Source organism: Cherax quadricarinatus, chromosome 2 (genome assembly GCF_038502225.1).
Source record: "Cherax quadricarinatus isolate ZL_2023a chromosome 2, ASM3850222v1, whole genome shotgun sequence".
Lineage (NCBI taxonomy): Eukaryota > Metazoa > Arthropoda > Malacostraca > Decapoda > Parastacidae > Cherax > Cherax quadricarinatus.
The window spans coordinates 15,725,187-15,737,686 of record NC_091293.1 but is presented as its reverse complement, the minus strand read 5'-3'; the positions used below and the strand labels follow the sequence as shown (position 1 = coordinate 15,737,686).

General features: G+C 49.3%; 1 protein-coding gene across 1 annotated transcript in view; it reads right to left on the bottom strand.

The window, feature by feature from the left end:
• LOC128704266 (integrin alpha pat-2) overlaps window positions 1–12,500 on the bottom strand; it is a gene marked incomplete at its 3' end in the record, with an annotated part of 181,218 nt that overhangs the window by 47,820 nt on the left and 120,898 nt on the right. Inside the window, 2 exon segments of the mRNA XM_070089611.1 lie at window positions 6,697–6,766; window positions 7,467–7,643. Coding sequence (XP_069945712.1) covers window positions 6,697–6,766; window positions 7,467–7,643 — 247 coding nt within the window.

Sequence of the window (12,500 nt, the reverse complement as noted above, 5' to 3'; positions counted from 1 at the left end):
AGAACCACTATGGCAGGACCACTATGGCAAGACCACTATGGCAGGATCACTATGGTAGAACCACTATGGCAGGACCACTGTGGCAGGACCACTATGGCAGGATCACTATGGTAGAACCACTATGGCAGGACCACTGTGGCAGGACCACTATGGCATGATCACTATGGTAGAACCACTATGGCAGGACCACTATGGCAGGACCACTATTACAGGATCACTATGGTAGAACCAGTATGGCAGGATCACTATGGCAGGACACTATGGCAGGACCACTGTGGTAGAACCACTATGGCAGGACCACTATGGCAGGACCACTATGGCAGGACCACTATGGCAGGACCACTATGGCAGGATCACTATGGCAGGACCACTATGGCAGAACCACTATGGCAGGACCACTATGGCAGGACCACTATGGCAGGATCACTATGGCAGGACCACTATGGCAGGACCACTATGGCAAGACCACTATGGCAGGACCACTATGGCAGGACCACTATTGCACGACCACTATGGTAGAACCACTATGGCAGGACCACTATGGCAGGACCACTATGGCAGGACCACTATGGTAGGACCACTGTGGCAGGACCACTATGGCAGGACCACTATGGCAGGACCACTATGGCAGGACCACTATGGCAGGACCACTATGGCACGACCACTATGGCAGGACCACTATGGTAGGACCATTATGGCAGGACTACTATGGCATTACCACTATGGTAGGACCACTATGGCAGGACCACTATGGCAGGACCACTATGGCAGGACCACTATGGTAGGACCACTATGGCAGGACCACTATGGCAGGACCACTGTGGCAGGACCACTATGGAAGGACCACTATGGCTTCACCACTATGGCATTACCACAATGGCAGGACCACTATGGTAGGACCACTATGGCAGGACCACTATGGCAGGACCACTATGGTAGGACCACTATGGCAGGACCACTATGGTAGGACCACTGTGGCAGGACCACTATGGTAGGACCACTATGGCAGGACCACTATGGCAGGACCACTATGGCAGGACCTCTATGGAAGGACCACTATGGCTTCACCACTATGGCATTACCACTATGGCAGAACCACTATGGTAGGACCACTATGGCAGGACCACTATGGTAGGACCACTATGGCAGGACCACTATTGCAGGACCACTATGGCAGGACCACTATGGCAGGACTACTATGGCAGGACCACTGTGGCAGGACCACTCTGGCAGGACCACTATGGCAGGACCACTATGGCAGGACCACTATGGCAGGACCACTATTGCAGGACCACTATGGCAGGATCACTATGGTAGAACCACTATGGCAGGACCACTATGGCAAGACCACTATGGCAGGATCACTATGGTAGAACCACTATGGCAGGACCACTATGGCAGGACCACTATGGCAGGACCACTGTGGCAGGACCACTATTGCATGATCACTATGGTATACCCACTATGGCAGGACCACTATGGCAGGACCACTATTGCAGGATCACTCTGGTAGAACCACTATGGCAGGACCACTATGGCAGGACCACTATGGCAAGACCACTATGGTAGAACCACTATGGCAGGGCCACTATGGCAGAGCCACTATGGCAGGACCACTATGGCAGGACCACTATTGCAGGATCACTATGGCAGGACCACTATGGCACGACCACTATGGCAGGACCACTAGGGCAGGACCACTATGGCAGGACCACTATGGCAGGACCACTATGGTAGAACCACTATGGCAGGACCACTATGGCAGGACCACTATGGCAGGACCACTATGGCAGGACCACTATGGCAGGACCACTATGGCAGGACCACTATGGCAGGACCACTATTGCAGGACCACCATGGCAGGATCACTATGGTAGAACCACTATGGCAGGACCACTATGGCAAGACCACTATGGCAGGATCACTATGGTAGAACCACTATGGCAGGACCACTGTGGCAGGACCACTATGGCAGGATCACTATGGTAGAACCACTATGGCAGGACCACTGTGGCAGGACCACTATGGCATGATCACTTTGGTAGAACCACTATGGCAGGACCACTATGGCAGGACCACTATTACAGGATCACTATGGTAGAACCAGTATGGCAGGATCACTATGGCAGGACACTATTGCAGGACCACTGTGGTAGAACCACTATGGCAGGACCACTATGGCAGGACCACTATGGCAGGACCACTATGGCAGGACCACTATGGCAGGATCACTATGGCAGGACCACTATGGCAGGACCACTATGGCAGGACCACTATGGCAGGACCACAATGGCAGGATCACTATGGCAGGACCACTATGGCAGGACCACTATGGCAAGACCACTATGGCAGGACCACTATGGCAGGACCACTATGGCAGGACCACTATGGCAGGACCACTATGGCAGGACCACTATGGCAGGTCCACTATGGCAGGACCACTATGGCAGGACCACTATGGCAGGACCACTATGGTAGGACCACTATGGAAGGACCACTATGGCAGGACCACTATGGCAGGGCCACTGTGGCAGGACCACTATGGCAGGACCACTATGGCAGGACCACTATGGCAGGACCACTATGGCAGGACCACTAGGGCAGGACCACTATGGCAGGACCACTAGGGCAGGACCACTATGGCAGGACCACTATGGCAGGACCACTATGGCAGGGCCACTGTGGCAGGACCACTATGGCAGGACCACTATGGCAGGACCACTATGGCAGGACCACTATGGCAGGACCACTATGGCAGGACCACTATGGCAGGACCACTATGGCAGGACCAGTATGGCAGGGCCACTATGGCAGGGCCACTATGGCAGGGCCACTGTGGCAGGACCACTATGGCAGGACCACTATGGCAGGACCACTATGGCAGGACCACTATGGCAGGGCCACTATGGCAGGGCCACTATGGCAGGACCACTATGGTAGGACCACTATGGTAGGACCACTATTGCAGGACCACTGTGGCAGTACCACTATGGCAGGACCACTATGGCAGGACCACTGTGGCAGGACCACCATGGCAGGATCACTATGGTAGAACCACTATGGCAGGACCACTATGGCAGGACCACTATGGCAGGACCACTATGGCAGGACCACTATGGCAGGACCACTATTGCAGGACCACCATGGCAGGATCACTATGGTAGAACCACTATGGCAGGACCACTATGGCAAGACCACTATGGCAGGATCACTATGGTAGAACCACTATGGCAGGACCACTGTGGCAGGACCACTATGGCAGGATCACTATGGCAGGGCCACTATGGCAGGGCCACTATGGCAGGACCACTATGGTAGGACCACTATGGTAGGACCACTATTGCAGGACCACTGTGGCAGTACCACTATGGCAGGACCACTATGGCAGGACCACTGTGGCAGGACCACCATGGCAGGATCACTATGGTAGAACCACTATGGCAGGACCACTATGGCAGGACCACTATGGCAGGACCACTATGGCAGGACCACTATGGCAGGACCACTATTGCAGGACCACCATGGCAGGATCACTATGGTAGAACCACTATGGCAGGACCACTATGGCAAGACCACTATGGCAGGATCACTATGGTAGAACCACTATGGCAGGACCACTGTGGCAGGACCACTATGGCAGGATCACTATGGTAGAACCACTATGGCAGGACCACTGTGGCAGGACCACTATGGCATGATCACTTTGGTAGAACCACTATGGCAGGACCACTATGGCAGGACCACTATTACAGGATCACTATGGTAGAACCAGTATGGCAGGATCACTATGGCAGGACACTATTGCAGGACCACTGTGGTAGAACCACTATGGCAGGACCACTATGGCAGGACCACTATGGCAGGACCACTATGGCAGGACCACTATGGCAGGATCACTATGGCAGGACCACTATGGCAGGACCACTATGGCAGGACCACTATGGCAGGACCACAATGGCAGGATCACTATGGCAGGACCACTATGGCAGGACCACTATGGCAAGACCACTATGGCAGGACCACTATGGCAGGACCACTATGGCAGGACCACTATGGCAGGACCACTATGGCAGGACCACTATGGCAGGTCCACTATGGCAGGACCACTATGGCAGGACCACTATGGCAGGACCACTATGGTAGGACCACTATGGAAGGACCACTATGGCAGGACCACTATGGCAGGGCCACTGTGGCAGGACCACTATGGCAGGACCACTATGGCAGGACCACTATGGCAAGACCACTATGGCAGGACCACTAGGGCAGGACCACTATGGCAGGACCACTAGGGCAGGACCACTATGGCAGGACCACTATGGCAGGACCACTATGGCAGGGCCACTGTGGCAGGACCACTATGGCAGGACCACTATGGCAGGACCACTATGGCAGGACCACTATGGCAGGACCACTATGGCAGGACCACTATGGCAGGACCACTATGGCAGGACCAGTATGGCAGGGCCACTATGGCAGGGCCACTATGGCAGGGCCACTGTGGCAGGACCACTATGGCAGGACCACTATGGCAGGACCACTATGGCAGGACCACTATGGCAGGGCCACTATGGCAGGGCCACTATGGCAGGACCACTATGGTAGGACCACTATGGTAGGACCACTATTGCAGGACCACTGTGGCAGTACCACTATGGCAGGACCACTATGGCAGGACCACTGTGGCAGGACCACTATGGCAGGACCACTATGGCAGGACCACTGTGGCAGGACCACTATGGCAGGACCACTATGGCAGGATCACTATGGCATGACCACTATGGCAGGACCACTGTGGCAGGACCACTATGGCAGGACCACTATGGCAGGACCACTGTGGCAGGACCACTATGGCAGGACCACTATGGCAGGATCACTATGGCAGGACCACTATGGCAGGACCACTGTGGCAGGACCACTGTGGCAGGACCACTATGGCAGGGCCACTGTGGCAGTACCACTGTGGCAGGACGACTATGGTAGGACCACTATTGCAGGACCACTGTGGCAGTACCACTATGGCAGGGCCACTGTGGCAGTACCACTATGGCAGGACCACTATGGCAGGACCACTATGGCAGGACCACTATGGCAGGACCACTATGGCAGGACCACTATGGCAGGACCACTATGGCAGGACCACTATGGCAGGACCACTATGGCAGGACCACTATGGCAGGACCACTATGGCAGGACCACTGTGGCAGGACCACTATGGCAGGACCACTGTGGCAGGACCACTATGGCAGGACCACTATGGCAGGACCACTATGGCAGGACCACTATGGCAGGACCACTATGGCAGGACCACTGTGGCAGGACCACTGTGGCAGGACCACTATGGCAGGACCACTATGGTAGGACCACTATGGTAGGACCACTATGGCAGGACCACTGTGGCAGGACCACTTCCTGTAGTTCTACTGCCAACCTTCACTGATACTTTTATTTTGTTTTCACTTCCTATTGCTTGTTTGTTGTTTGTTCGTACTTGCTGTTTGTTACCTCACAGTTCACTCACTGACCATCCTGACTTACACTTAATTTTCTGCTTTTAGGTTTGCTTGCCCTTGTAAAGGTGACTATTTGTAGCTCTGTGGCAGCAGTGCTTTCTAGACCTCTAGCAGTTTTTGGCACTTTCAGATTTCTGAAAATTTCAGCCTTCTAGTCCATTTCAATTTTAAGACCTCTCTTTTACTTGTTGGATTGTTCATTGACCCAGGCACTATCACTGCTTTCTGCTAAGAACTAAAACACTCCCTAAAAACACTTAAAATTTTGGGAGCCTTCTTGATTCTCGGCTCTGACCGCCGCTGTGTATGTGTGCGTCTGTGTGTGTGCGTCTGTGTGTGTGCGTCTGTGTGTGTGTGTGTGTGTGTGTGTGTGTGTGTGTGTGTGTGTGTGTGTGTGTGTGTGTGTGTGTGTGTGAGTCTGTGTGTGTGCGTCTGTGTGTGTGTGTGTGTGTGTGTGTGTGTGTGTGTGTGTGTGTGTGTGTGTGTGTGTGTGTGTGTGTGTGTGTGTGTGAGTGTGTGTGAGTGTGTGTGAGTGTGAGTGTGTGCGCGTGTGCGTGTGCTTAACTATTTGTACTTACCTATTTGTGGTTGCAGGAGTCGATTCATTGCTCCTGTCCCCGCTACTAGGCTCTCTCTCTCTCTCTCTCTCTCTCTCTCTCTCTCTCTCTCTCTCTCTCTCTCTCTCTCTCTCTCTCTCTCTCTCTCTCTCTCTCTCTCTCTCTCTCTCTCTCTCTCTCTCCCTGCTCCAAGAGCCTTATCGTACCTCTTCTTAAAACTATGTATGGATCCTTCCTCTAATACTTCACTCTACAGATTGTTCCACTTCCTGACAACTCTAAGATGGAAGATGTACTTCCCAACAACCTATTGACTCATCTGAGTGTGTGTGTGTGGGGGGGGGGCGAGGGAGATCTTACCTCGTGCCAGAAACGATCTGCTTTCTACCGGACCATTCTTGAAGACTTGTTTTTACACAATTTGAAATACTAATTATGAGCTCTCTGGTATTAGAGGGAAGTAAGCGAGTGAAACTAACGAAGGAAATCTTCATTTTGCGATACATTTTACCCTTAATAAGCTCAAAGTGCTTGTGTTATATTCTCGAGTTAAGAGCTGATATCCAATCTCACTTTATTTCAGAGCCAAGTTCTCTCACTCTCTCACTCATTTTATCTCCGCTCACCTGACGAAGGAGTTGTTGAGGAAACCCAGTCTGTGCTGCGCCTCATCCAGTCCAATCTCAAACTCCATGGCTGCAAGAGAAAAATCACGAGGTTTTTTTGCACCAGTGTAATTGACTGACTGAAGATCAGTTTACTGTGATGAACCTGTATATTTAACTAACTGTAGATTTCTTTACTGAGATGAATCTGTACATTTGACTGACTGTAGATCTGTTTGCTGAACGTGCTTAATCGACCAACTGAAAAATTCTGACTGAGAGATGAACATTCCTAATCGACTGACGATTACTATTCCTGGTTGACGATCAGGACAGGTTACATGAGCCGGGTGCAAATGATCACTGTTCATTGTGTTTACATTTACGAAGTTAAGTTATTCTAAGGATGTTCATATTTTCATACTTCATAGATGTTTATGCAAACTTACTCGTGCATATTGGTGGCACATGTACGCAATTTAGTGTAATAAACACTGTTTAATGGTAGAAACGATAATCACAAACAGAACGTAAAGTAGTTGAGTGATGTATATTTTGTCTTCAAAATGAGGCCGTCTTCAGCATACTAAAGACTGCCTCTAAATCTGAAGTATGGAGCACTCGCATGTACCACTGTTCGAATCCCAGTTTCTTTCTCTGTTTATTCACAAAGTACTCGTCTTCTGCTATATTATCTACGTATGGACAGACAATACACACATGTCCATGACTGTGTATGTGAGGAGGGCGAGAGACAATCCTTACGTGTAGTATACAAAGAGAACACTTACACAGGGGTATGTACATGTCCTTGGACTGGTACTGGATATCAACCAATAGATCAAAACACGCCACCTCCTGCACGTTCTCTCCCGGAGGCTGAATGCGGCAGTTTCTGTTCTCCAGGTTGATCACTGAGGGCTGAAACACAACGCGTCCCAGAAGCGTCACCACGGGCGCTGATCTGTGTAAGAAACACAGTGCAAATTAAGACATAATAAGGTATTTTCCGGAGTATAAGGCGAGGCATTTTTTCCCACAAGGTCTTGGAAAATCACCCGGCGCCTTATATGCTCAAGAGCAGGGGCATGGGTAGGCTTTGGGTTACGCTTTACCGTAAAGTAAGAGGGTAATCAGCCACTGAATGTGATTACTGATTTACCTTTATGATACTTTGTCATGCGCCTTATATGCCGGAAAATACGGAAATTAACATTAATTTTTAATGGGGGTGGGCGGGTAAGCCAGTGATCAAAAGCTCCAGCGACGGGTCATCATAAGACTAAGACCAGAGTCAGGAAACACTTGTCCTGTTTCGTGATGAATCGTACCTTACTTAACATAACTTAAAATTGATTTCTTCCAAGAGAATTTTATTTAAAGTAACATGGGGTAGTAGCTAGGCTAGAGTCAGTTTAGAGTATAACCTAAACCAGCAAGGCTAGTATCAATTTTATGCAGAGCAGTTACATCTTAATACGCTATTAAAACATCTGTGCAACTGTGTCCACAGATGAAATATTGCAGCTGTATGTACAGCTGAATTGGTGAAGTTGTGTATACAGCTGACCAGCTGCAGCTGTATGTACAGCTGACCAGCTGCAGCTGTGTGTACAGCTGACCAGCTGCAGCTGTGTGTACAGCTGACCAGCTGCAGCTGGGAGTTTATCTCTGCCATATACCAAAAATGTTTGCATAAAAGAATTTTTTTATTCCAGCCTTCTGATGACTAACGAGAGGTTAGTAACCACTAGCACAAAAAAACAGAAACACGTATGAAACAGATTTGTGAATTTCGACCTCAGTCAGAGGTCCTCTTCAGTGGACTGAAACATATAGACCCTTGTTTACCTGTGTTTCAATTTCCTTTCCATGTACACTGTTGATGTGACCAATTTTGCATAAAAAAATAAATTATCCACCTTTTTATTTTTAGTATGTTGGACAGGATGTATGTGTGTGTGTGTGTGTGTGTGTGTGTGTGTGTGTGTGTGTGTGTGTGTGTGTGTGTGTGTGTGTGTGTGTGTGTGTATGTGTGTGTGTGTGTGTATGTGTGTGAATGTGTGTGTGTGCGTGTGTGTGTGTGTGTGCGTGTGTGTGTGTATATGTGTGTATGTGTGTGTGTATGTGTGCGTGTGTGTACTCACCTATTTGTACTCACCTATTTGTGGTTGCAGGGGTCGAATCACAGCTCCTGGCCCCGCCTCTTCGCTGATTGCTACTAGGTCCTCTCTCTCCCTGCCCCATGAGCTCTATCATACCTCGCCTTAAAACTATGTATGGTTCCTGCCTCCACCACATCACTTTCTAGGCTATTACATGGCCTGACTACTCTATGACTGAAGAAATACTTCCTAACATCCCTTTGATTCATCTGAGTCTTCAACTTCCAATTGTGACCTCTTGTGTCTGTGTCCCATCTCTGGAACATCCCGTCTTTGTCCACCTCGTCTATTCCGCGCAGTATTTTATATGTCGTTATCATGTCTCCCCTGACCCTCCTGGCCTCCAGTGTCGTCAGGCCGATTTCCCTCAACCTTTCTTCATAGGACAATCCCCGTAGCTCTGGGACTAGTCTTGTTGCAAACCTTTGCACTTTCTCTAATTTCTTGACGTGCTTGACTAGGTGTGGATTCCAAACTGGTGCTGCATACTCCAGTATGGGCCTGACGTAGATGGTGTACAGAGTCTTAAACGAATCCTTACTGAGGTATCGGAACGCTATCCGTAGGTTTGCCAGGCGCCTGTATGCTGCAGCAGTTATCTGATTGATGTGCGCCTCAGGAGATATGCTCGGTGTTATACTCACCCCCAGATCTTTTTCCTTGAGTGAGGTTTGCAGTCTTTGGCCATCTAAACTACATTGTGTCTGCGGTCTTCTTTGCCCTTCCCCAATCTTCATGACTTTGCATTTGGCAGGGTTAAATTCAAGGAGCCAGTTGCTGGACTAGGCTTGTAGCCTGTCCAGATCTCTTTGTAGTCCTGCCTGATCCTCGTCCGATTCGATTCTTCTCATTAACTTCACATCGTCTGCAAACAAGGACACTTCTGAGTCTATCCCTTCCGTTATGTCGTTCACGTATACCAAGAACAGCACAGGTCCTAGGACTGACCCCTGTGGAACCCCGCTTGTCACAGGCGCCCACTCTGACACCTCGTCGCGTACTATGACTCGTTGTTGCCTCCCTGTCAGATATTCTCTGATCCATTGCAGTGCCTTTCCTGTTATGTATGCCTGGTCCTCTAGCTTTTGCAGTAACCTCTCTGTGTCAAAGTTCCAGTCCAAAATACGCAGTCGATCCACCCCTCTCTCTCTTGTCTTACTTCTGTCACCTTGTCATAAAACTCTAGTAGGTTTGTGACACAGGATTTTCCTTCCCTGAAACCGTGCTGGTTGTCAATTATACACTTGTTTCTTTCCAGGTGCCCCACCACTCTCCTCCTGATGATCTTCTCCATGACCTTGCATACTATACACGTTAGTGATACAGGTCTGTAGTTTAGTGCCTCATGTCTGTCTCCCTTTTTAAAAATTGGGACTACATTTGCCATTTTCCATACCTCAGGGAGTTGCCCAGTTTCAAATGATGTGTTGAAGATCTTTGTTAATGGCTCACACAATATCTCTGCTCCCTCTTTAAGGACCCATGGAGAGATGTTGTCTGGTCCCACCGCTTTTGAGGTATCAAGTTCGCATAGCAGCTTCTTCACCTCCTCCTTGGTTATATGTACCTCATCCAGCACTTGCTGGTGTGCCCCCCTGTTCTGATTTCTTGGAGTCCTACTGGTTTCCACTGTAAATACCTCTTTAAATCTTGTGTTGAGCTCCTGACATACCTCTCGGTCGTTTCTTGTGAATTCCCCATCACCCTTCCTCAGTCTGATTACCTGGTCCTTGACTGTTGTTTTCCTCCTGATGTGGCTTTACAACAGCTTCGGGTCAGTCTTTACTTTTGATGCTATGTCATTTTCATATTGTCTCTGAGCCTCCCTTCTTATCTGTGCATATTCGTTTCTGGCTCTTCGGCTGATTTCTTTATTTTCCTGAGTTCTCTGTCTTCTGTACATTTTCCATTCTCTAGTACACCTAGTTTTTGCCTCCCTACACCTTTGGGTGAACCAAGGACTCGTTCTGTTCTTCCCATTATTTCTGTTTCCCTTGGGAACAAACCTCTCCTCTACCTCCTTGCATTTTGTTGCTACATAGTCCATCATTTCTTGTACTGGTTTTCCTGTCAGTTCCCTCTCCCACTGAATGTCTTGAAGGAAGTTCCTCATGCTGAGTAGTTCCCCCTTTTGTAGTTTGGTTTTTCCCAGCCTATTCCTGCTACTCTCTCCACTTGGAGCTCAACTATGTAGTCGAAGCACAGAACCACATGATCACTAGCTCCCAGGGGCCTTTCATACATGATACCCTCGATGTCCGAACTACTCATGGTGAATACAAGGTCCAACCTTGCTGGTTCATCCTCTCCTCTCTCTCTGGTAGTGTCTCTAACATGTTGATGCATGAGATTCTCCAGTACCACATCCATCATCTTGGCTCTCCATGTTTCGGGACCCCCATGGGGCTCCAGGTTTTCCCAGTCAATCTCCTTGTGATTGAAATCACCCATAACTAGTAACTTTGCTCCCCCCATGTGTGCTCTCCTGGCCACCTCGGCTAGTGTGTTGATCATTGCTCTGTTGCTCTCATCGTATTCTTCTCTTTGCCTCCTGCAGTTCTGTGGTGGGTTGTACATTACTGCAATTATCACCTTATGTCCCTCAGACTGGATTGTTCCTACTAAGTAGTCCCTTTCGCCCATGACATCCATTCCTTCCATTTTCTCAAAACCCCACTGGTTTTTAATGAGCAGTGCAACTCCTCCTCCCCCTCTCCTCCCTCTGTCTTTCCTGAAGATTTGATATCCGGATGGAAAGATTGAATCTGTTATTATTCTGGTGAGTTTTGTTTCTGTGAGTGCTATTATGTCTGGGGATGTCTCTTTGATTCTTTCGTGCCACTCCTCATACTTGTTTGTTATTCCATCTGCATTTGTATACCACACCTTCAACTTCTTTTCTAAGACTGTGGTCTGGGAAGTATATTGGGGTTGGGGAAGTGGGAGACCTGGTAAGGAACTATGGGTTGTTGCTGTGGGGGTGAAGTTTGTAATGTAGTGGGTGGGGGCATTGGATGTGGCATGGGTGTTTTGATTTAGAGTGTTTGGTTGCACTGGGGTTGACCTGGTTGGGAGGCTTCTATAGAAAGTTGTGAGGGAGGCTGTATTTGATCTTCTTCCTGGGTCTGGGATCTCCTGTCTGTCTTCTCCATCCCCTCTCTTTCCTCCTTTCGCCTTTGTACCATCTCTCTCAGTTTCTTCCTTTCTTCTTGTGTTCTGTCGCGGTCGAGATACACCCTCCTGTATGCCGTCATGTCCCTTAATCGTGCTTTCTCCTGCAGGATCCTGGTCCGAGTCGCTTCTGCCTTGAAGGTCACTCTCACAGGCCGGGTTCTTTTTTTTACAAACCCCCCTATTCTCCGAAAATTTTCCAGCTGGGTCATATCGTCTTCTCCTATTGCTTTCATGATGCTTTCAATTGCTTTTTTTCCCCCTTGTTTTCTTGCTTCATATGCTTCCCCTTCGAATTCCTGGAGCCCATACACAAAGACTGACCTCACCCTTTCATTCTCCCACTGCATATCCCTATGTGTGCGTGTATGTGTGTGCATGTGTGTGTTTGTGTGTGTATGTATGTGTGTGTGTGTGTGTGTGTGTATGTGTGTGTGTGTGTGCGTGTGTGCGTGTGTGTGTGTGTTGTGTGTGTGTGTGTGTGTGTGT